Source organism: Girardinichthys multiradiatus, chromosome 3, assembly GCF_021462225.1.
Source record: "Girardinichthys multiradiatus isolate DD_20200921_A chromosome 3, DD_fGirMul_XY1, whole genome shotgun sequence".
NCBI lineage: Eukaryota > Metazoa > Chordata > Actinopteri > Cyprinodontiformes > Goodeidae > Girardinichthys > Girardinichthys multiradiatus.
In genome coordinates, this window is record NC_061796.1 from 25,914,470 (window position 1) to 25,941,229 (window position 26,760).

Genomic DNA, 26,760 nt, shown 5'->3' on the forward strand with positions numbered 1-26,760 from the left:
GAATGTGTTGCACAACCGACTCAGCAGGGACCTGTTCAAACTGACATAGAAACCTTTCTTCTGTTGTTCACTTAGTTTTCTGTGCATTAAAGCAAAGAATCCTGGAGGCCTTTGCCAAGACCTCAGGGAAAGAGGTTTCACTAACCTGGACGGTTTTGTAGTTGATGCCGTATGCCAGTGGGTTGGCCCTCATTCGGACATACAGGTAAGTGTAACTGAGCCACTTCACAGCCTCCTCCACATTGGTCACAGTTCCCAGAGCAATCTGCAGGGCAGGAACAAAGAGGAAATGTACAACCTCGCTCAACCTCAGTGTCATTATCAGTGGTCTCTGCCGCCATCTTCTGGATGCTTAATAAAAATGCAGTCACAAACATGCATTTCCATCTTTTGAGTCATTCCGTGTAAACTAACCTGAACCTCTGAAATTCAACCGTAGAACTAGAAAAAACTGGAGATCATTTCTCAATTTTTGAGCTTGTGACTGTTATTGCACTAATGTGTGACTGTTATTGCACTAATGTGTGAATAGCAAATTTTACTGGGAACTAATAATTTGTTACTTTAACACTTTGACATATTAAGCTATCATAGCACAGGTTCTGTATATGATTTTTTCGTTGACTGGTCAGGTGCTGGTTCTCATAGAGGGGTAAACCTCTCCCTATCTTCCCTGCTCAGATCTGTTTGCTGCTGAATCATGTTACTGATCCAGAGTCAGATCCACTAATGTCATGTAACTGGTTCCTCTGGTCATCACCAGTATCCAAATGTTTTCTTCTTTTTCAGCACAGCCCAACTTACAGAATGCAGTTTTCGGTTAAAGATTCTATGACCCTGACATGAAATTCATTAGAGCAGTAATCAAAACACCAGCTGTCTTTACAATAAACAATTCAAGAAAATAAAGAACATAAATGATGTGCTTTAACATTTACAGTGCCTTGTGAAAGTACTCGGCCCCCTTGAACTTTTCAACCTCTTGCCACATTTCAAGCTTCAAACTTAAAGATATAAAATTCTAATTTTTTGTGAAGAATCAACAACAAGTGGGGCACAATCGTGAAGTGGAATGACATTTATTGGATATGTCAAACTTTTTTAACAAATAAAAAACTGAAAAGTGGGGCGTGCAATATTATTCGGCCCCTTTACTTTCAGTGCAGCAAACTCACTCCAGAAGTTCAGTGAGGATCTCTGAATGATCCAATGTTGTCCCAAATGACTGATGATGATAAATAGAATCCACCTGTGTGTAATCAAGTCTCCGTATAAATGCACCTGCTCTGTGATAGTCTACATCTGTGATAGTCTACATCTGTAGACGTGCTGCATGCAGCACCTCTGTTCTGCATATTTATGCCGTTATTAAAGCTGCAATATTATTGTGAGGTTGAAGAGCAGCTCATTCAACACAGACTTTGAGACTTTCCATTTATAATGTTGGAACCCCGTCAGAGAATGCGTGCTGAACGCCGACGTTCTCTACGTGCCTTGTCCCACAACAAGCCAGTAGCGTTGCTAAGCAACACACAGCTTATCAGGTATGATTACCTTACAACACAAACCTTTGTTACCGGCTACGGTGGCTTTTTATGTCCAAAGAGACGTACGCTTTTTGTAGTTGGTTCAGATCGGGGCCGATTTGTATTCAGACCATAAGCGAACCGCACCAGAGTCCTTTAGGAAGCAGACCGAGACCACCTCAAAAAGTGGGTCTCGGTCCGGTTGTTTGGTCCGGACCAGGGTTCGCTTGAGTGTATTCACACCTGCACAAAAGGTCCGGACCAAAGGGGGAAACGAACTCTGGTCCGTTTAAAGCGGACCAAAAGTGACAAGTGTGAATACACGTGATGGAGAATAGTGGAGATTTGTTGCCCATAAAGCTGCATTGTTACAATGATTTCTTTTATCCAAGTTCTCTCCATTAGATGATGAAACCTTTGGGAAGACATACAGGGAACAAGTATTTAGTACAGGTTTTACCACTTTCAAAGCATGTAGAAGTCTTTAATTTTTATCATAGCTACTCTTCAACTGTGAGTGACGGAATCTAAAACACAAAAACAGGAAATCACATTGTGTGATTTTTAAGTAATTGATTTGCATTTTATTGCATGATATAAGTATTTGATACGTCAGAAAAACTTAATGTTTGGTAGAGAAACCTTTGTTTGCAGTAAGATATCAGACGTTTCCTGTAGTTCTTGATGAGGTTTGCACACACTGCAGCAGGGATTCTGGACCACTCCTCCATACAGATCTTCTCCAGATCCTTCAGCTAAGATCTCCTGATACATGGCCCCATCCAACCTCCCCTCAATACGGTGCAGTCGTCCTGTCCCCTTGGCAGAAAAGCATCCCCAAAGAATGATGTTTCCCCTCCATGTTTCATGGTAGGGATGGTGTTCTTGGGGTTGTACTCGTCCTTCTTCTCCCTCCAAACACAACGAGTGGAGTTTAGACCAAAAAGCTCTATTTTTGTCTCTTCAGACCACATGACCTTCTCCTATTCCTCCTCTGGATCATCCAGATGTTAATTGGCAACCTTCAGACAGGCCTGAACATGTGCTAGCTTAATCAGGGGGACCTTGGGTGCGCTGCAGGATTTAATCCATGGCAGCATAGTGTGTTACTGATGGTCTTCTTTGAGACTTTGGTCCCAGCTTTCTTCAGGTCATTGACTAGGTCCCGCTGTGTAGTTCTTGGCTGATCCCTATCCTTCCTCATGATCATTGATACCCCATGAGGTGAGACCTTGCATGGAGCCCCAGACCGAAGGAGATTGACCGTCATCTTGAACTTCTTCCAACTCCTTATAATTGCTCCAGTGGTTGTTGCCTTCTCACCAAGCTGCTTGGCTATTTTCCTGTAGCCCATCCCTGCCTTGTGCAGGTCTACTATGCTATTCCTGATGTTTTTACACAGGTTTCTGGTCTTGGCCATTGTGGAGAGGTTAGAGATTGATTGAGTGTGTGGACAGGTGTCTTTTCTACAGATAACGAGTTCAAACAGGTGCAGTTAATACAGGTAATGAGTGGAGAACAGCAGGGCTTCTTAAAGAAGAACTAACAGGCCTGTGAGAGCTGGGATTCTTACTGGTGGGTAGGTGATCAAATGCTTATGTCATGCAATAACATGCTAATTAACTACTTGGAAATTACACAATGTAGTTTTCTGGATTTTGTTTTAGATTCCATCACTCACAGTTGAAGAGTACTTATAATAAAAATCAACGACTTCTACATGCTTTTCAAGTGGGGCAAACCTGCAAAATTGGCAGTGTATCAAATACTTGTTCTCCCCACTGTACCTGAAAGCATCAAACGGTTAAGAGAAAAGGTTTTCCTGTGCAGTACAGATTTTAATTTGCAGAAATCATGGAAAAAAAGATTTTCTAACTGGATGAACTGTCTGCCTTGACTAACCTCTGCATTGAGGTTGTCAGCCAGGCTGCCCAGGAACTGACTCTCAATAGGATTTTGCTGGGTGAGCAGGGTGAGGTAATGACTCAGCTTGTCATGGGTGGTGATGATGGTGCCCTCTCCGTACTTGTCAAACTGAGGTCGACCCGCTCGACCAAAAATTTGCATAACGTCCAGAATTCCCAGGTCCACAAAAGCACCACGCTTTGCATCATAGATTTGAGTTCCCTGTTAGACAGAGAGCAGTGGAACAGACATCAGGCCGACCATTCAGATGACATTACAAAACATTTAAGCTAAAGATTATTTCACAGGTCAGATTTAGAATCAGTGCACAATGTTTCAGTGTTGCAAAGCGAACTGGAACATGACCTTTAATGGATGAGTTATTTGATTGGTTGGATGGATGAAAAGATAGATAGATAGATAGATAGATAGATAGATAGATAGATAGATAGATAGATAGATAGATAGATAGATAGATAGATAGATAGATAGATAGATAGATAGATAGATAGATAGATAGATAGATAGATAGATAGATAGATAGATAGATAGATAGATAGATAGATAGATAGATAGATAGATAGATAGATAGATAGATAGATAGATAGATAGATAGATAGATAGATAGATAGATAGATAGATAGATAGATAGATAGATAGATAGATAGATAGATAGATAGATAGATAGATAGATAGATAGATAGATAGATAGATAGATAGATAGATAGATAGATAGATTGATTATTCGGGTGGATGGATGGATGGATGGATGGATGAATAGATAAATAGATAGATGGATGGATGAGTTATTCGAGTGGATGGATGGATGAGTTATTCGAGTGGATGGATGGATGAGTTATTCGAGTGGATGGATGGATGGATGGATGAGTAATTCAAGTGGATGGATGGATGGATGGATGAGTAATTCAAGTGGATGGATAGATGGATGGATGAGTTATTCGAGTGGATGGATGGATGGATGGATGAGTTATTCCGATGGTTAGTTTGGAGTGTATGCAAACAAGCAACAGCTTGAGGCATAAGTAACAAGACAAAAACTAAAATCAAGGACCTTAATGAGAACTGCATGGGCTGGCAGGTTCACTCCCCAGGCTAAGGTGGCAGTGCAGACCAGCACTTTCAGATGGCCTTTAGAGAACAAGCTCTCCATCATACTGCGGTCAGACCGCAGCATGCCAGCGTGGTGGATCCCAAAACCGTCTGGGAACATTTCCTTCATCTGCTTGTTTCTGGAGCGTTGGATCTAGAAGACATGGAAAGAGAATAGGATTAGAACAAAAACAGCAGGGGAAATGTGCAAAAAAAACAGGATGTAAGCAAATCTATTCAGAAACGTTTAAGACAGCAGACAATCCTAAGCATTATTACACTTTGAGCTACAACTGTTGGTGTTAAACTAACCACATATGATCTTAAATTAATATATATATATATATATATATAAAAAAATCAAACTTAAACATAATATGAAAGTGAAAACATCTCAGAGAGCTGACCAGATATGTAGGCGGGGTTGGATGTTAGGGTTGAATTATCTAATGTCTGTTTTATTGCTACCCAGTAAACTTTACATCATTAGGTCTACTAAGTGCAATTGACATGAAATTTCCACCAGATGTCAGTAAGAACACATCCAGTCCACACATGTAAAGAATTCAACCTATAGATGTTTTGGATCACTGTCTTGCTGAAACATCCACTCCTGTTTTATCTTCATCATCCTGATAGATGGCAGCAGATTTTTATTTAGAGTATTGATACATTTCTCCATTCATCAGTCATTCAACTATATGAAGTCTGCCAGTGCCATATAGTAAAAAAAACAGCCCCACACCATGATGTTCCCACCTCCTAACTTCACTGTTTGTATGGCGTTTTGGAGGTAATGCACAGTGCTTTTTGATCTCAGAACATGCCGTTTATCATGGCATCCAAAGAGTTCAGTTTTGGTCTCATCTGACCAGACTAGAGTTTTCAAGTATTTCACAGGCAGCCACCTTTAAGCACAATTCAAAATGCTTATTCTTTAGCAATGGAGTCTTATTAAAAGCACACTTTTTTACATTTTATCAGCTGGGACCGTAGAAGCAGTTAATAATTAGCATGAAGTCGCTGGAGGACTGACAGATTTCTGTTGGATTTCCATTGTCATTCCATTTTATTTCACAAAACCTAATTTATAGACATGGTTTGAATTCTTTAAATGTGTGGACTGGAATGTTGCTACTGACAATTTCATGTTACTTGCACCTTTACAAATCCTTTTAATTACATGAAATGGAGATTATTTATCTACGAGGAATTTGCTTTGGTGGTAAGGTGCTACACATAGACAACATACAGAAAAGATCTAAAACATGCAGGACATTATGCTGCAAGAACCAGTGCTGAGCCACGTCTGTGTATGTTTGGAGAACAATGTAATAATAAGAACTTTATTACTAAAATATGCATTATTGACAATAATACATATTCCAGCAAAAATAATGGTAGGATATCTAAACAGTATTACTCATATCTATACTCTACTACATGTAATTATATTTTCTTTAGTCCAACAAAAAACAATATTGTCATCAATAAATAGAGGAAATGAAAGATAAAGCAAAACAATTTACAGAGATCTGGAATGCCACAAAATACCACTAATTAAGAGAGGCACGTTTCTGCAGCTTCTCAAGATGTACATTGTTTTTGTTTTGTTCTGAAATAATCTGATGGCATAGAAAGAAGACTCTGCTGCAGCCAAAAACCCAAAAGAGCAGTCCCCTCCTTGTCATGCTTTTGTTACCTGGCTGGCATGACTGATGGGATACTAGCTGAAGGGCAGGGATAAGCCAAACAAACAACTGGGAAAACACATAAGTCAAGCAATATAGAAAAATATACTACATCTACTGCAAATAATATTGATACCAATACTACTACTTATATAATTAATAATTTAGAATATGGTATTGAATAGTGTACACAATATTGTATTATTATTTATACATTTATTCACATTAGGAAACTTAAAGTACAATAAAACATGTAATTAAAAATATATAAACAGAACATATGTAACAGAAGTAGTAATTATAACATGTAATGAATTAGCAAAAAATTGACAAAAAGCTATCAATAATTCATGTTTAAGTTTTTGTAATTAGATTTACCTATCGAGTATTTTTGTCAATTTGATTAGTGAAAGTGTGAGCTTGGAGGGAAGGTGGTGAATGTGAGATGTTTTATGGATTATTCACAAAGATTTATGTTCAAATGTCTGAATTTATATTTCAACTATATCTCAACAGAACTCTGGGCTGTGGAAGAGAGAAGTGGGATGCAGTTAATTGTCTCCCTCCACCCTCTGGAACTGGCGACAACAAAAAGAGCTCTAAAGACATGGTGCAGGGGAAGTGTAATCCTGATGTAAATTGAACAAAGAAGGCTGCATCCTCAGGCCATGAGTTTGTGGAAACAAAAACGAGAGAATAATTCTGCTTTAAAAACAACAAAAAGTCACAACGTATTCAGTGGAATAAAAGACAATGTTAAATAAAAGTCCAAAGGTGAAGACTAGCAGCAGATTCAGACAACACCTAGAGCTCAGAGACCACACACACAACCATACACATGCAGGTTGGGGGATTGAGATGAACGCTTTGACTGACAGAAGGACTGTGACCTCACTGGGCTTAAGGTGAGTCCTCATCACAGAGCTTCATCTCTCTCTCTTTGGGCATCTAAATGGAGGTCAGGGCCTACCAACCCTCTGCACCACAAGCAGACGGCCCATTATTGTCAGCAGCTGTCTGCCTCACACCCACTGAGCCAATGACTTGCAATGGATGTCTGTATCTCTATGCAAAACCTGGGCAAAAGTAGAAATACTTGCAGCATGTCTGTAGTTTTAACCCACAGAGGGGGTGCTTGCTTGATATGACAAAATGAAGTTAGGATGAAATCCATTAAAGAAATTATTGGTAATTATTAGTAATATTGCTGCTTCAGATAATGTTAAACTTTTTACTCTAATGAAACCTGCCTTAATTATTTTCCATTCCTTGTGGGATTTATTGTTACTACAGAATTTCAGAGATAATTACTTCTCTGACAGCACTTGAGAGAAGGAGCCTCTAAAGCCACTCTTTCTCTAAGTGATAAACTGTTATTTACATTGATTTGACTATCGGAAAAAACAGACCTAAACAAAGGTCAAAGTAGTTAAGGAGCATAAAAAAGCTATTTTAAAAATCCCTTCATAATGAACAATGCAGAATCTCAATTCTATGTAAAACAAAAACTGAAACATTTAGAGTAGATCAGAGCAGGAAAATAACGTATGTTAAAAATAATTTTACCTTTTTCATATTCAACTGTGCCCACAATTGTTGATCCCCATAACAGTCCCTGTAATATGCATAACCAAAGCTCTTTTAATTTAAACTTTATTTCTTCACACTGATCAGAGTCTCTACAAACTTCTAATTAGTAAGTAATGCCTTCCTGTTTCTCTGGGGTATTAATATGATGTGACAAAGTGGCCAACTCTACTTGCCATGGTCAGATGAGACTTTTACATTGAGCCTTTCAGTAGCAAAGACTACATTGTAAAGTATGGTGGAGGCCCCATGATGCTGTGGCCCTGTTTCTCCTTCAAAGGCCCTTGAAACCTTGTCAAAGTACAGGGGTTGGACAATGAAACTGAAACACCTGGTTTTAGACCACAATAATTTATTAGTATGGTGTAGGGTCTCCTTTTGCAGCCAATACAGCATCAATTCGTCTTGGGAATGACATATACAAGTCCTGCACAGTGGTCAGAGGGATTTTAAGCCATTCTTCTTGCAGGATAGTGGCCAGGTCACTACGTGATACTGGTGGAGGAAAACGTTTCCTGACTCGCTCCTCCAAAACACCCCAAAGTGGCCCAATAATATTTAGATCTGGTGACTGTGCAGACCATGGGAGATGTTCAACTTCACTTTCATGTTCATCAAACCAATCTTTCACCAGTCTTGCTGTGTGTATTGGTGCATTGTCATCCTGATACACGGCACCGCCTTCAGGATACAATGTTTGAACCATCGGATGCACATGGTCCCAAGAATGGTTTGGTAGTCCTTGGCAGGGATGCGCCCATCTAGCACAAGTATTGGGCCAAGGGAATGCCATGATATGGCAGCCCAAACCATCACTGATCCACCCCCATGCTTCACTCTGGGCATGCAACAGTCTGGGTGGTACGCTTCTTTGGGGCTTCTCCACATCGTAACTCTCCCGGATGTGGGGAAAACAGTAAAGGTGGACTCATCAGAGAACAATACATGTTTCACATTGTCCACAGCCCAAGATTTGCGCTCCTTGTACCATTGAAACCGACGTTTGGCATTGGCATGAGTGACCAAAGGTTTGGCTATAGCAGCCCGGCCGTGTATATTGACCCTGTGGAGCTCCCGAAGGACAGTTCTGGTGGAAACAGGAGAGTTGATGTGCACATTTAATTCTGCTGTGATTTGGGCAGCCGTGGTTTTATGTTTTTTGGATACAATCCGGGTTAGCACCCGAACATCCCTTTCAGACAGCTTCCTCTTGCGTCCACAGTTAATCCTGTTGGATGTGGTTCGTCCTTCTTGGTGGTATGCTGACATTACCCTGGATACCGTGGCTCTTGATACATCACAAAGACTTGCTGTCTTGGTCACAGATGCGCCAGCAAGACGTGCACCAACAATTTGTCCTCTTTTGAACTCTGGTATGTCACCCATAATGTTGTGTGCATTTCAATATTTTGAGCAAAACTGTTGCTCTTACCCTGCTAATTGAACCTTCACACTCTGCTCTTACTGGTGCAATATGCAATCAATGAAGACTGGCTACCAGGCTGGTCCAATTTAGCCATACAACCTCCCACACTAAAATGACAGGTGTTTCAGTTTCATTGTCCAACCCCTGCACATGACATCATGAACTATTTGAAATACCAGGAGACTTCAAACAAAGACCTGATGTGCCCTCCCAGAAAACTGAACAAAGGTTGTCATTCGGTCTTTGGGCAGGATAGGTCAATAACCAAATGAACGCAGAAACAGTTAACCAGGCAAAAGCAGCCTTCTTCCATCTCAGGTTCACTATCCTAATTCCATAAAACACCTATGGACTAAACTGAAGAGAAGAAAGCATATGCGTGCCAAGAGGAACGATCAAAGATCTCCCTCTATGTATCTCCCAATCTTTTGAAATGATGGAGGATAAGACTAAGTACTGTTCTTTTGGCAAAAGGAGGTTGTATAAATAACTGAATGCACAGGTGCTAAGAACTGCGCCACTAGGGATTTTGGTAGAAATTTGATCATATTGATACACAGAAAGTGTTTTTCTACCATACGCCGGTAGTGTAATGCATCAATGCATACATTTCCATTGATCTTCAAATGACAACTTCGGAAGCCTGATCAGTCAGACAAGCATAGCTCATACATAATGCCTCTAAATTAGGGACTTTAGGAATTCCACATCTCAACAATATTCAATCTAATCATTTATTGATTCTAAATTCATTATATATGGAAATTCCTACAGTGAAGGAACACTAAAATTATCCTTAATCGGAATGTCTTTTAACATAAAACCAGTTTTAGACCTGTCTCCTATTGGCTGTGTAGTATTACCAACATGTGTAAGAGTGATGCAGAAAGAAATACCTAGCAACACTAACTTCTACAGATGGGGTTCAAGGTGGAACTAGCATATTGCTCCCATTAACTGCTCACAGTCTAAGGAGACAGAATAATTAAGCTAGTTAACATGGTTGTGTTGAAAAGCATTAGAATGAATCAGGGTGTGCGATGTGTTCTTATGCATTCCATTTCCATTATAGGAACCTGAGGCTAAATAGAGGTCAGCTTTCACACTAAAAACAGCCAAGGTTATCTGGCTGACATGTTCACATTAGGAAAAAGCAAAGGCAGTGCATGTCTGATGGAACCAAGGTAATAAGTGGCTGAACCACTGTTGCACAAATAATCATGGAACAGACTAAAAGCACATTCAGTTCATCATTAATTACTTCACTTTGGATACATAAAAACCCTTCATCAAGCATGACTTACATCAGTATATTTAGAACAGAGTCAGTTTAAATTTTCTTTAGTGTGGTAAAACAGGCTTATGTACACATCATGAAGCAAAAAGTCATTTTACTCTTATCAAAAGTCAAGTGTTAGTCCTACCATCTAAAATCTGATGCAAATACTGTAGGTTGCAATGGATGCTGTTGTTTGTCTCACCTCATCCACACTTGGTGCACTGGCTTATTCAGATGGAAATCCCATAACCATGATACAACAGAACAAAAACATTCCTGCCAAGCCGCATATGTCTGAAAATAAGGGCAAACTCTGGCCTGGTGGGTCCCCTCAGGGCCAGGGTGTGCACACTGGTGCTGGGGTACGCGTGAGCAAGGGAAGGTAGCTAATTGAAATGCTACAACTGAGGTTCTGCTTTGAGGTGTCAGAGTGTGTTACAGCCATGCTTCCAGCCTCTAATCTGAGGTGAGTTAGAGCTGATGTCTGCAGTGGCATGACTGGATTTGAGTTGGCAGTGACCTAAGCTCCTGATCAGGTCCCATTAGGGGCTGCAGCTTGCAGCCTCTACTGCTGCAGAGCTCCCTTGGTCCAGAGACAGCCAGCTGTCCACTCTCAGTCTGTCATGGCTTTGACTTTGGACAGAACATCGGCAAACACTCGGGCTGAAAGTTATTATTCCACAAGTTCTAATGCATAAAACACCTAGGTGGTGTAGTCTGGCTTTACATTTGTGACAACTCTATTGAGATTTCAAGCATGGTAATGTTTTGATGAAACAGTAGATGACTCACATAAAAAACATTCAGAAGCCACTAACATCTGGCAAATGGTGTCTGCTTTAACCATCAACACCGACTCTCATGAGCGCCAGAAATATCCATTTACTTTGTTAAGCTGTGCCACAATGGCTTGTTGCTGATCTCATTTAGTGGCCCTTGATAGTCCTAATGTTTATTGCTCCAAAGGCAGGCTGTTATTGTCAGAGAGGCAGGAGAGAAAAGGGAGAATGGGTTCCCACTTCCACCTACTCCACTCCACTTTTCCATTACAAATCTGCCTTTTTCTCTGAATAGGCCATTGTACTACAGTTCCATCACAGAGTTATTTGCAAAACACAGCAAATTATTGTAAGGACTGTAAAACTGCATGATCAGATTATAGAATTAGATCGTTCCTTCTGACTGCAGAAGTGATAAGGTTCTTCTGATTTGCAAGATCTGGCCCATTTTAAACATCTCGAAAAGCAACAGAACTGTGATAAACTGCTTCCCTGTTGAAGTTCTGAATTCTACATTTTTTGATTAAATCATGAGGAGAAACTGTCTGATTTTTCCAAAATAACCAAATGAGTGGCAAAACTAATAAGCGAGAGTTTATAGTTCTCAATTTATTTGGAAGGCCTAAAAAGCAGAACGGTTGTAAACAGATAAAAACATAATGGAGCAAGTAGATGAGTATTTAATTAGCCGACTATACTGATCATACAGTTGTAGACTGAGGCTGAAGTTTAGAAAAATACCAGCCAAGCACTAGCCATACAGGCTGGCATTCCTCTGGTTCCTTTTTATCTGGCTATGAATGATTTAGTGTCTCTAAAAACATGTTTCACAAGGGTGTAAGCTAGAGCAAATGAAATGCATTTTATACAACATGAAATCTTGTCACATCCAGGAAGTGTGTTGCTTTGCTGCATCCCTGTTTTGTTTGATGTGTGTATAAAATACATAAAACAAAAACTATGTAAAAGTATTGGCATCTAAATAAAGTGAAAAGCTTTTAGAACTGTCAACACTCTGTACATTATATGATTCATTTGTTACTCCATATCTGTCTTATTGTATATAGGTATGGGGCAACACAGATAAAACTAATATCAAACCCCTGTTATGGGAGTTTTACACAATGTGAATGCTAGAGAACATATTAAATTGTTAATCCAATCAAATATCTTAAAACTAAGAGACTTGGTTAATTTAAAAATGCTGTAAGTTATGCTTAAAGCCAGAAATAGACTATTGCCAATTAATTTACAAAGGTTCTTTGTCTTTAACTCAAGTGATAGAAACAACAGGAGGAAGTATGATTTCAAAAGTAAAACTGTGCGTGCTACTTTAAAGCAAATGTGCATTTCAGTTCATGGAGTAAAATTATGGAACAGTTTGGATGAGTTAAAAAATGCTCTACTACAAATCAATTCAAAAGACTTTACAAGAAAAAAACTATTAAGTCTTATACAGTTCTGAGTGAATAATGAGAATGATAAATTGTCTGCAACTTATATTGTTAATTTAATATATATGGTCATGTAAAATTATTTTGGAATTATTGAGAAAGGGGCAGGTTTTTTACAAGATTTTTTCTTCTTCCTGCTCCCTTTTCACGCATGCAGAGTAAGCGTTGTAACAGAATCTATTTGTCAACTAATGATGAAATTGTTAAATCGAGAGAATAAACTGAATGATTGATTGATATACAGTATTTGGATAGAAGGTACAAGAATACAGTGTTCTACTGCGTCGACAGAGGAACAATAATGTAAAAGGCCTAAACGCAGTCTATTAGTTCCTACAAATAAGATAATTAGCTCATTTGATAAAAAATTAGGTCAGACGCTTCACTTGGAGTCAATCCAGGCATTCATCATGGTGACTGAAATTTCATTGGAACAGTGGAGCGTCCGCATTGTGTAACTTTGAGATTGAGTAACATTATTATTGGGTCATTGCTGCAACATTTCAGCAGCACTTCTGTAGCACATGTGCTGTATATATGGATTTTCAGAATTGTGATGATCCTTCCACAGATTTTTTTTTTATATTAGTAGAAGCCCATCTTAGCTGGTGATCACAACTGTTAGCAGATTCAGAGGCAAGGAAGGTACCACTGCAGATCGCATGCATAATGCATCATGTACTGTATATGCAACATTTTAATCTCGTATATCTACCGTAACAGCAGAATTCAGCACTGATTGAAATTAGATTCATATTTAGGAAAATGACATTAGCAAAACACTACCCTATCTGGTTACAATGTATACTTTAATTTCTACATGCAATTTGAGACTTGGGGTTGCACGCCTTGCAGCAAAAAGGTCCTGGGTTCGACTCCTGGCCGGGGGTCTTTGTGCGTGGAGTTTGCATGTCCTCCCTGTGCAGGCGTGGGTTCTCTCCAGGTACTCCAGCTTCCTCCCACAGTCTAAAAACATGACTGTTAGGTGAAGTGGTCTCTGTAAATTGCCCTTAGGTGTGTGAATGAGTGTGTGCATGGTTTATGTCCTGTGTGTCTCTGTGCAAGAAGAAATACGCTTGGGCTGGAAAAAAAAGAGATTTTTTGTGCAAATGTGCTAATTAAAAATCTGCCTCAGATGTTCAGTTTCTACAAACTTCCAAAGCACATCTAGAGTGCAACAAGGATGCAAGCAAAGCTGTGTAAAAAACAGAATTTAACAAAGCCATGACGTGAGAAAATCAGGGGCAAAGGTCTGCCTGTTTATGCAGGATGTGAGTTTATAGTTTAACAACAGACAATGTGACTGACAGTACGCCAATTTTTATTGAGTACTTCTGAGTTAAAGGAAAAACAAAAGTCCTTTGTTGTAGATCATGGTGGGTGGTTCTCTTAACTCTTTTAATACTGATGAGGAGGCAATGAAAGGGGAAAACAGAAGTGTTTGCAACTGTTAGCAGTAACATGATAACATGCAAGACTGCTCCCTGAGGGTATGAGACTCCAGATGAGCTGTCATGCCAGAACAGTCAGACAGGATGGAGGAGTACTTCACACTTCATACAGTTTTCTTCACACTCCCACCATCTTACAAAAAGCCATTTTCTATTTAAGGCAGCATGTTTTATAGTACAGTAGGTGTGTTCATCACTCCTGTTTCAAGCAGCCTTTGAGTTGTGGCTCGTTGTTGTTGATGAGTGCATTGAGGAGCGGGTTTGAAAAGATGACATGTTGTCACAGAGCTGAAGCAGTAAGAGGACAGACGGTGGACTCAATCTGTAAAAATAGCATCAAATGAAAGCAAACCAAGACATTAATGAGCCTTGTCTGGTGAGTCCCTGGGGGCTTCAAACGCACCAGAGTGTCTGCTCCGGTGTATCTTGTCAGAAACAAAATTACATCTTCTAAAGACTTGAGATACAAGGAGTTAGAGAAAATAGTGTCCACACAAGAAATATGATCATTTGTCAGTACAAACACACCATCTCTCCTGCACCTTTACATTATCACTGTTGTAAAATTGCTTTCTTTAAAACAAAATACTAAATGCTATATTGTGCCATGCACCCCCAGTTTCAAGCCTCTCAGAAGGTGTAAGAGGTGAGGCTATAAAGCCCTCTATAAAGGAGCACAGATCTATAAAACTATTTGTGTAATAGACCCATGGGACCACAAGGTGTCTCTTATCCTCCACTCAAAAGCTGCCCATCTCCCATTGATTTACTGTTGTAGAATGGAATAAAGGTGTAAGGTAGTGAAGTGGATTGTTTGTAGGTTGAAGACAGCAGCAGTAAAGAATGCCTCTGAGAGCTTTGTCCACATGCTTTCCAAGTGCAAACCACAATGTGTGAAAGAGATTCTAACATATTGTACCTTTAAGTCAGATGACATGAAGAACCTCATTTAGGTTTTTATTGTTTTTAATGTTTTTCTACTTGCTAGAACTTTACTTTGTGCTTTTATCAGTGTACAGCACTTTGGTCAATGGTGTTGTTTGTAAAGTGCTTTATAAATAAAGTTGAGATGTATGAGTCGGCCAGACGACTGAACTAGATGAGCAGTTCCATCATTGCCATGAATATCCTTACATCCATTTATTTCTGCACCCTTTCAAACCTTGCTCGGGTGTCTCATGGGAATTACCATCTGGCATGACCATAAGTGAAGCTCCACCACCACCCCGTCTATCACGGATGGAGCTATCCTCTCATTGTGAAGGGGGATGGTGCTTTCAACTGTCAGAGCTATCATACCATCTTTGTCCTTGCTCCTCTCAGGGGAACACTGATGACAGCAAGGCTGAGGAAATTACAGCTAGCTCCTGCCCCAGTGGTTGGCCGTCTCTGGAGAGAAACCATCTCCTCTACACCTCAGATTTGGATACAAAAAGAGGATACTTTCTTTCTTCCTTTCTTCCATCCATCCATCCATCCATCCATCCATCCATCCATCCATCCATCCATGCTATTTTTAAAAACTATTTTCAAAAATAGAAAAATAGAAATCAATAATTAAGAGTGCGGCTGCCCAATAGTAGCAAATTGGATTATTAAAGTTACTATAAAATCCAGCTGAGCAAATGTTAACAAAAACCTGAAAGAGACAAATTACACAAATTTTAAAGTCAACACTGGTTATTTGTTGCCTTCAGGATTGATTTTAAGATCCATTTGTTTATTAATAAAGCTCTTAATAGTTAAGAGTCCATCTGCTTTAACAGAACTGTTTGTATTTCAGGAACCCTGAGATCTATCCCTACAGTGCAAGCTATATGTGAGGCTTTGGTCTATAAATACGGTCATCACCTTTGGAATAACTGAAGACCTAACTTTGGGGACATTTTTATAGAAAACTGAAAAACAATTTTTTTATCTGAGTTTTTAAAAACCAACAATCTTTCTCTTTCTTCAGCGTGGTCCAAGGTTTAACAATAAATCATTGCCTCATTGTCTCATTTATTTTTACCTTGGCTAATTTTTTTGTAATTTGATCCTCCTACTTATTTTATCTATGCATTTATGTACCTATAGCCATATATTCACATTTTTGTGTATTTTAGACAGTCATACATTTATTTTCAGAATTTCAGAATTGTAATTTATCAATTTGTGTAGCATTGAAGGATGTAGAATGCTATTCTATTAGTATTCATATTATTTTATTTTACTTCAATTTATTCTATTTATTTCATTCTTTTTAACATAATCTATACATGTATGATCCTATATTTTACTCTTCAGTGATTCCCTAGATACGTTTCTTTCTTGTCAGCTTTACTTTTGTTATTTGACAAGAGAGTTATTGATTGGTTCTCATGTGTCTTATCATGTGTCGCATTATGTGTTATGTCTCTTGGGCTTCTGTACCAAATCCATGGTAGCTGTGAATATTTATATTTCTTTAGATATGGTTTTTATTTGTCTGTGATATCTTAGGGGCATGCACAACCCTGAGGTCGTAGATGACGTCTGGTGGAGAAGAAGGTAGAAAAATGGACCAACATACTCGTACTCGTCATCTTCTGCTTTATCTGGGACCAGGTCACGGGGGCAGCAGACTCAGCAGAGACGCCTTGGGCTCCTCCCGGGGGAGCCCAAGGCGTTCCCAGGCCAGCTGAGATACATAGTCCTTCCAGCGTGTCCTGGGCTGTCCCCTAGGGCTCCTCCCAGTGGGACGTGCCTGGAACACCTCCCGAGGAAGGCGTCCAGGAGGCATCCGGTATAGATGCCCGAGCCACCTCAACTGACTCCTCTCGATGTGGAGGAGCAGCAGCTCTACTCCGAGCCCCTCGCGGATGGCCAAACTCCTCACCCTATCTCTAAGGGAGTGCCCGGCCACGCTACGAAGGAAGCTCATTCCAGCCGCTTGTATCCAGGATCTCGTTCTTTCGGTCATGACACAAAGTTCACGGCCATAGGTGAGGGTAGGAACGTAGACCGACCGGTAAATCGAGATCTTCGCTTTTCGGCTCAGCTCTCTCTTCACCACAACGGACCGGCACAGCGCCCCCATTACTGTGGCAGCCGCACCGATCTGTCTGTTGATCTCCCGCTCCATTCTTCCCTCACTCGTGAACCCCGAGATACTTAAACTCCTCCACTTGAAGCAGGAACTCCCCTCCAACCTGAAGAGGATAAGCCACCCATTTCCGGTCGAGAACCATGGCCACAGACTTGGAGGAGCTGATCCTCATCCCAGCCGCTTCATACTCGGCATGCTGTAGGTCTTGGCTAGAGGGGGCCAGCAGGACCACGTCATCCGCAAAAAGAAGAGACGAAATCCTCTGGTCCCCAAACCAGACCCCCTCTGGCCCTTGGCTGCGCCTAGAAATCCTTTCCATAAAAGTTATGACCAGGACCAGTGACAAAGGGCAGCCCTGCCAGAGTCCAACATGCACCAGGAACAGGTCCGACTTAGTGCCAGCAATGCGAACCAAACTGCGCTTGTACAGAGACCTGAAGGTCCCTAATAAAGAGCCCCCGATTCCATACTCCTGGAGCACCCCCCACAGGGCACCACGAGGGACACAGTCGAATGCTTTCTCCAGGTCCACAAAACAGTTGTTGGGCAAACTCCCATGAACCCTCGAGTACCCTGTAGAGGGTATAGAGCTGGTCCAGTGTTCCACGGCCGGGACGAAAACCACACTGCTCCTCCAGAGGCTGAGGTTCGACTATCAGCTGGACTCTTCTCTCCAATACCCTGGCGTAGGCCTTACCAGGGAGGCTGAGGAGTGTGATCCCCCTGTAGTCGGAACACACCCTCTGGTCACCACCCCAATCTGCCAGTCCAGAGGCACTGTCCCTGACCGCCACGCAATGTTGAAGAGGCGTGTCAACCATGACAGCCCCACAACATCTAAAGACTTGAGGTACTCCGGGCGGATCTCATCCACCCCCGAAGCCCTGCCACTGCGGAGCTTTTTAACAACCTCGGTGACTTCAGCCTGGGTGATGAAAGAGTCCAACCGCGAGTCCCCAGCCTCTGTTTCCACCTGGGAATGCGTGATGGCAGGATTGAGGAGATCCTCGAAGTACCCCTTTCTCCGCCCGATAATGTCCTCAGTCAAGGTCAGCAGCCTGCCACCCCCACTGTAAACAGTGTTGGTGAAGCACTCCTTCCCCCTCCTGAGGTGCTGGACGCTTTTCCAGAATCGCTTTGAGGGCAACCAGTAGTCCTTCTCCATGGTCTCACCGAACTCCTCCCAGACACGAGTTTTTGCTTCTGCCATTGCCTGGGCCGCGGCATGCTTGGCCTCACGGTAGCCGTCAGCCGCCTCAGGTGTCCCACAAGCCAACCACAGTCGATAGGACTCCTTCTTCAGCTTGACAGCGTCCCTTACTGCTGGTGTCCACCACCGGGTTCGGGGATTGCCGCCGCAACAGGCACCGCAGACCTTATGGCCGCAGCTACGGGCAGCAGCATCGACAATAGATGCGGCATGGTCCACTCGGACTCTATGTCTCCAACATCCCCCGGAATCTGGTCAAAGCTCTACTGGAGGTGAGAGTTGAATACGTCCCTGGCCAAGGGCTCCACCAGACGTTCCCACCAGACCCTCACTATGGGCTTGGGCCAGCAAATGTCTGTCCGGCTTTCTCCTCCTCCAGCGGATCCAACTCACCACCAGGTGGTGATCAGTGGACAGCTCAGCCCCTCTCTTCACCCAAGTGGCCAAAACATGCAGCCGAAGGTGTGATGATATGACAACAAAGTCGATCATTGACCTCCTGTCTAGGGTGTCCTGTTGCCAAGTGCACTGATGGACACCCTTATGTTTGAACACGGTGTTCATTATGGACAATTTGTGACAAGCACAGAAGTCCAATAACAAAACACCACTCGGATTCAGATCGGGGAGGCCATTCCTCCCAATCACACCTCTCCAGGTGTCACTATCGTATCCCACGTGGGCGTTGAAGTCCCCCAGCAGAATAATGGAGTCCACGGGAGGGGCACTATCCAGCACCCAAGAGGCCAAGAAGGCCGGCTACTCCGCACTACCACTCGGCCCGTAGGCCAAAATGACAGTCAGAGACCTGTCCCCAACCAGAAGGTGCAGGGATGCGACCCTCTCATCTACTGGGGTAAACCCCAACACGAGACGGCTGAGCTGGGCGGCAACAAGCAAACCCACCCCAGCCCGCTGCCTCTCCCCGTGGGCCACTCCAGAATAGAAGAGAGTCCAGCCCCTCTCGAGGAGATGGGTTCCAGAGCCCACGCTGTGTGTGGAGGCGAGGCCGACTATTTCTAGTTGATATCTCTCGACCTCCCGCACAAGCTCAGGCTCGTTCTCCCCCAGCGAGGTGACATTCCACGTCCCTAGAGCCAGCCTAAGCATCCGGGGATCGGGCCGCCGAGGTCTCCACCTTCGTCCGCCGCCCAATCCTCTCTGGATCAACATTTAATCCTTAAAATACAAAACAAATTTGGCCAAACTTGGTACATTATTTGTCTGTAGATTTAAACTTTTAATTGTACAGACAAATAATGTACATATTCCAGGCAAAGTGCCAATAAACTACAATGGGAACCACAAGCAAAGGAATCTTTCTGGAAACACTGATGAAATTCCAGCTTTTAGTCCAGATGATGCTAGCAGACAGCAGCTTTGAGAACCCCGCTGCATAAAATGGAAGCCGGTCCAATTTACTGAGATTACATAGTGGAAGATTCAATGATGATGATGGTGATGCCATTATTCCAGCTGGGCAGCCCCACTGCAGTGAGGCTCACCCTTTCAGGTACCCACTCAGTCTGATCTACAGTAAGTGGGTATGTGGGCAGCCAACAACATGAATAAAAAGGGAGTAAAAGAGAAATGTGAGAAAATGTTCAGTCCCTGCCTTGCTCACATTACAACATGTATTAAAAGGGTGAGGTATTACATAAATCAATGTTGTCTCACTTTGCATCATTCTGGCCTCATTGCACTAAAGTTCTGGAGCTGACTGTATAATAATAATATTAAAACGATGAATGCAGAGGCCCTAAAGACCAGTAGCAGTCTGAATTGTATTGTTTTATTTAAATGCAGAAAATGACCATCAACAGTGTCCTGATAAACTCTGTTTTCCTTTATGTGATGGACAGTCATGACCTAACGACTTGTCAGTGACACAACAGTTTTACATTTTTCCGTATTTCTAAATTGTGCTTAAAAACAAAAACAGGGCAGAAACATTTTAATGAACAAAAGGCTTGAAATTGTTCATGTTAAAGGCTTAAAGTAGGAAATTAATGAAACATTTGTGAAGATTCAATATTTAGTGTTGATTCCTCTGATATCCTGGGCCTCGTGCAAGAAAGAGTGAGTTCTGAAACTTGCTGCGCACACAAATATTTCAGATGTATGAACATGCGTAGACATGTCACCGCACACATAGCCTTCATACATCCCAACTTGTGGTGGATTTGACAGTCAAGGAACCGGTTTCTATCAGCGGAAAAACGCTAAGAGAGATAGCGTCTGCACATCATGAGGGGTGTACTTTACAGCAAACCAAAAACTACTTGAATGACATTAGCAACTTAAATCTGAATGAAAATAAAAAGGTTTTCGGCTTGTTAAGTTCTACAATGTCTGCATCAAATTCACACGCCACTCTAGCTGCTGCAATTACAGCTCAGTGCCGATCATTATAATGACGTGAATATGCCTCGTTTATTTCTATTAGGAAAACTGTCACCATGCGCAATATGTGAAGTACTTTAAATCTTTACAACCATTCAGGACGCCGCATAAAAAAATTGAAAATCGCATAGAAGTTGCCATTGCACACAGAGTCTGCTTGAGGTTTGTTTCCAACACTTAGAATTATTATAGTGTAAAGGAATCATGAGCTGAGGAGGCCAATGTGCCACTGCATTAGTGAGGCACATTAGCGCATCATAAATAGGTCGCTCATATATTGAATGAAAATACCAACATGCATTTATCTGATTCTACTCTAAATCGTTCTTTTCACCTGGAATAGAGGCCTGGTTCAAAAGTATGGAGATCCAGCCTGGGGTGGTGGGAAGACAGGGAATTTCTAATAATGGACCTAGAAACTATTCTGGTTCCTGGAAAATGTTCCTGTTGGAGAAAACTTGCCTTAATGCAGGAAGCTCTGGGACACTGAGCAAAAAAAAAGCATTTTGAATTTAAATAATGGAGGTGATAATACACAACTGTGAATAAAGCCAGTTTTACTAACTGCTTTTAAGTACATAAACTGCAGAAGGTGTTGCTGCAGCTGGTGCAACAGGTTTAGAGTCTAACCATTTTATAATTTCTAGATAATTTGATAGCAGCCTACTAATTACATTGATAGAGAGATTTCAGCTACATGTTTCACAGCTTTGTAAGTGCTGGCAACACTGACTGACATGAAGGTAACTGATTCATTTGTGCTTAAAAAAATATGAAAATGATTTTTTTTTAATATATATTACAATAAAGCATTTAAATAGACCAAGCTCTTTCCAGTAAACTGATATTCATCTAGCCACCAATCTATTTGCAGAGTAATTTAATGGGAATCTGTTGCCTCTAAAGCCACAAACTGAAAAACAAAATATCAGCTGAATAATGTTTTGGCCATGAATACTAAGTCTCAGTCATCAAGGTCATGGTAATCCATGGTAATGGTTTAACATTAAGTGGCATGTATGTGGTAATTCATTACAAACATGGCTGACTCCATGAAGTCAAACCAACAAAGCAGTCTTTGTATACTGATTTAAAGGCAGTATGAAGCACAGACCTTCATTAAAGCAAGTGTGCTGAGATCTTTATTTAAATGAACCCACTTATCTCTGACATTTAACTTCACTAGTGGACCGCAACAGATTTGTACATGTTGCAAATAAAATAGCCACTATGTGAATTTAACAGATATGCACGCCCTTTCATAGCATAATATTTCCCTGTTTGTTCTTCCCACCCACAGTTTTCTCTTCATAATACAACATTTGAATATTGAGTGTACAAACATGATCAAAAAGCAGAGCTGCATAGTAAAAAGTGCATTTTCTGTCTGTTGTCTGAATGTTTCTTTTTTTCCTACTCTGGATAACTTTCTACTTCTCAGCTCATGGAGAAAAACTGTTTTTAATAAGTACTGACTCTAGAGGGTAAATTCAGATATCTAAGCTTGACTGACAGCCTCTCCAACCCCTGAGATAAAGCCAATTAAATAACATGGGTAGGAGAGAGAAAAATAAATAATCTAAAGCTGGATAAATAAATGCTAAATTATATGAGTGACCTTAGAGGGGCATTATTTCACTACACATGCATGCTGGAGATTAAAAAACACCTATAAATATTAATGCAGGGCAATTTCCAGAGTGCAAATAAGCAGTGCATTATCTCTGTGTGGGTTTAAAGTGGAGTCAGCCTGATGCCCCTTCATCTGGCAGAGCACACTGAGAAAAAACATTCAAAGTTCAACTAATTGAGCGGATAATAAACATTAAATAAATAAAAAAAAGATTCATTTATGTACATAAATGGCAGAGACTGCTGCAGAAATACTTAAAGTATAGTTTCAGAGACTAACCAGGTCATAATGCACCATTTTTAGTTCCCTAATCTCTTGCCTCTATTTCTAGTTTTACAAAGCATGAAAAGTGATCTGATTTGTATACATATCCCATTTAAATAGAGTAGAGATTAGAGGCACATCAATCTTGGCCCAGCCCCAGGGAATGGAGGAAAAGGTTACTAAATTTATCACTGCTGCTTCTGTTGCAGGAGATTTAAATATGGGAGTTGGAGTCTGACTGACTGTCCTTTGAGAAAGAATAAAGCTCCACCTCTGTGTACTCTCCCAGCATAGAGACCATTAATTACACACACTCACCACCAGTGTTCTCTCTTCATGCCAGCACTGCAGGCAATATACAACCAAAACTATAAGTAAAGGCTGATTATAGGCTGTTAATCAAGACATCCAATCCTCCCCTAACTGGAGCAGGCTACTCCTGAATACTCCAAACAAGTGGGACAGGATAAAACCAGAGGCGTTCTTTTAAAGAATTATATTTGTATTTGAGATAAAAATATGTTACTCTGTGCTGCTAACTTTATCTGCAATTAATCCATGGGCTATATAAAAAGTAATAGGGACCTGGAAATCAGCATAGTTTTACGGATTAGGTGGGACTGAAGGTTTAGAGGTAAAATGGTGATCACCCCACTGTGGGTCTGAGCTTCACTCTGTTGGTCAGCTGCATGCACAACATGACCCGCACAGTTTATTAGAACAGCAGCAGTGGATGGATATGTGCTCAAACTGGCAATGAATTCCTCGGATTTTCTGTTAAGTCAAGTAAAGGAAAAAATAAATAAAATTGACTCCAGCCTCTTTCAGATAATATGTCACAAAAAGCCGATCCACCAACATCTTGGTGCTGTATAACCATTGCTAAATGGTAAATGGCCTGTACTTGTATAGCGCTAAACAAGTCCGAAGACTCCAAAGAGCTTTACGCTACGTTCAGTCATCCACAAATTCACACACTGACAGTGGTAGGCTACATTGTAGCCACAGCAGCCCTGGAGCAGACTGATAGAAGTGAGGCTGCCATACAATCGACCACCAAGCCCTCTGACCATCTGCAGGCAAGGGTGAAGTGTCTTGCCCAAGGTCACAATGACAGAGACAGATGGAGCGGAGATTTGAACCGTCAACCCACCACTTACAGGACAAATAACTACCACCTGAACAACCGTCGCCCCTACTAACGGAATCGCTTACAGTAGAGCCGTCCTGAATCATGCTGAGTAGGGACTAGTGGAAAAGGGGCCATCAGTTGTATAACTTGGTAAGATACCTCTCTGCTGTTCAGGTTGGGACATAAAGCTTAGAACTTCTAACAGTGTGCAGGAGAAGCTTAGCTCTGTTTCCGTCCACGGTTCTCGCCAGCACAGTGAGGCAATACGCTGAAAATTGTCACCACTACAATGAAAGATGATTGTATCGGCACTTTGACATCTGGCCTCCCACTCCGTGTGGTTTTTATGTCGGCTGTGACGCATGCGGTGAGTCTGCTCCCGCTTCCTTTCACTCTGTGCGACCGCTAACGGTAAAGCTTTCTAAAATCATGTCAGCTTTAAAGGGTGGTATAAACGATGTTATATCATGACTGGCCTGCAGAAAAAAATATTTTCTCATCCCCCATCCGCTACGCTCATTAAAATACCTGGTGAGAATCCTGCTGTCCCAAACTTTTAAATCCCTTTATTCACCAAAATCAATTAAAACATGGCCGACTAACCATTAGGACACTTTCTGATTTCTAATGAGCAATGGAACAGAGTTTTAGGAATACAAAGCAAATATAAAGTCCATTCAGCAAGAATCTATTTTGCGGTATTTATAAGACTAATGGAAGATAAATAATGTCAGCTGCTGCAGCCAAACTGCAGCTTCTTTGGTGATACAGTGGAGAACATCCACATGTCAGTATCTTCTAGTTTCTGTCAACATTTCATTTGCTGATAATAAATAAATAAATAAAGAGAAAAAATGCAATTCAGTAGGTTATTAACAACATTTAATTTAAAAGATGTCACTGAATTATTTGTGAACATAAGGTGAATAAAATGTCATTAACGTCAACGTCTAAATGCATTTCTCTGACTGTCAGAGCTGATAATCAGGTTTTTATTGATTATTTATTGAAACCAAAAGCATAACAAAACAGCCTAACCCCTGAATGTAAATCAAGAACATCATGTTCAACCAAATTGTCCGTCAATAAGTAATTGTTTCTGTCTGGGATATTTGAACAAAAACGACAGATTCTCTTTTCCAGGACATTTAAACCAAAACTCTGAACTCATAACCTGCTAAGGAGCCGGTTACTGTTCAGACTGTGGTGCCGGGGGATAATTTGTCGAGTTCAGGGGTTCATCTTTGTGGAACTTAAGCTAAAACTTTCAGCTCAATAAAGCCAACTAAAATGCAAATGTCACATAGTAGTAAAGCTTCCTAACAACTCCTCTGATGTGGAGAAAATAAAGCCAATATACAGTTGGTACAGATAGGCTGGGAACTTTGCCTCTTTGTTTCGACTTTATCTTTGCAATAAGAAAGGAAAAAGAAAGTATAAATAACTTGTTATTGTTCTTGAATACTTCTCTAATTACAATGGTAACCAGAATCAGATTACTTGTGCTATGCTGATCTTCTACATTCCACCCTCAGTTACCCTGAGAGGGCTCACTTCACTGCTTTTAGTCATTTCACCCTACACAGGATTTCACTGTACTGGACCTAATCTGACAATCATTTCGTTGTCTGAAGCCCAGCAATTCTAACATCAAACTAGGCTGACATGCTTTTATTACACAAAATGGTTTTTTACCTGTTTCTCACACTGGCCGTAGTCTGGACCCTGTTCTGGCTGAAAGAAACCGATTTCGCCGTGGTTTTTTGCCATCTCTATCAACCCAAAGGCTGTCCTCACTGTGGCGTTGCGGGCATGAACAAACACCATGACCTGTTCAACAAAGATGGAGTAAAATTGTTTAAAATCAAAGCAATGCAAAAAGTATCAGCTGATTCACAAATAAAAGCAACATACAATGCCTTGAAAAACTGTCTTCAATTTTTATTATTTTCTCACACCTACATGGTTCAAATAATCAAACATCAAGACTTTCGGCTCATCAGGTCAGGCCACAAATCTGGCCTCAGGCCATGAGTACTTGTTGGCCTGTCAACAGATTTTCCCTCCTGAGCTATGGATCTCTGCTGCTCCTCCACAGTTATCATAGGCCTCTTGGCTGATCATGGCTCTCTTTGCCTGGCTTGTCAGTTTAGGTGGAGATGTTCAAAGCTTGGGATATTGTTGTAGAACCTAATCCTGCTTCAAACCTCTCCACAACGTTCTCTCTGATCTGTCTGCTGTGTTCCTTGGTCTTCATGATGCTGTTTGTTCTTTAATGTTCTCCAACAAACCTCTGAGGAAACGGATCAGCTGTTTTTACATTGAACAGGTGAACTCTATTTACGAATTAGGCAACTTCTGAAGGTAACTGGTTGCACTGGATGTTATTTAGAGTATCAGACTAATAAGGATAAAAATGCATGCAACACTTTTCAGATTTGTATTTGTAAAAACTTTAAAAAAGTATATATATATATATATATATATATGCTTTTTTAAAGTCATACCCCCTCTGGCCCTTGGCTGCGCCAAGAAATCCTGTCCCTAAAAGTTATGACCAGGACCAGTGACAAAGGGCAGCCCTGCCGGAGTCCAAGATGCACCAGGAACAGGTCCGACTTAGTGCCAGCAATGCGGACCAATCTCCTGCTCCACTTGTACAGAGACCGGATGGCCCCTAGTAAAGGGCCCCCGATTCCATACTCCTGGAGCACCCCCCAGAGGGCACCACGAGGGACACAGTCGAATGCCTTCTCCAGGTCCACAAAACACATTTGGACCGGTTGGGCAAACTCCCATGAACCCTCAAGTACCCTGTAGTTAGAGCTGTTCCAGTGTTCCAC

At 41.3% G+C, this 26,760-nt stretch overlaps 1 protein-coding gene across 1 annotated transcript in view; it reads right to left on the reverse strand.

Moving 5' to 3' along the window:
* ascc3 (activating signal cointegrator 1 complex subunit 3) overlaps nucleotides 1–26,760 on the reverse strand; it is a 301,858-nt gene that overhangs the window by 69,444 nt on the left and 205,654 nt on the right. The window contains exons 14-17 of the mRNA XM_047360681.1: nucleotides 25,613–25,747; nucleotides 4,504–4,695; nucleotides 3,429–3,653; nucleotides 146–265 (exon numbers count right to left, since the gene is read on the reverse strand). Of these exons, the coding sequence (XP_047216637.1) occupies nucleotides 146–265; nucleotides 3,429–3,653; nucleotides 4,504–4,695; nucleotides 25,613–25,747 (672 nt within the window). The remainder of the gene's footprint in view (nucleotides 1–145; nucleotides 266–3,428; nucleotides 3,654–4,503; nucleotides 4,696–25,612; nucleotides 25,748–26,760) is intronic.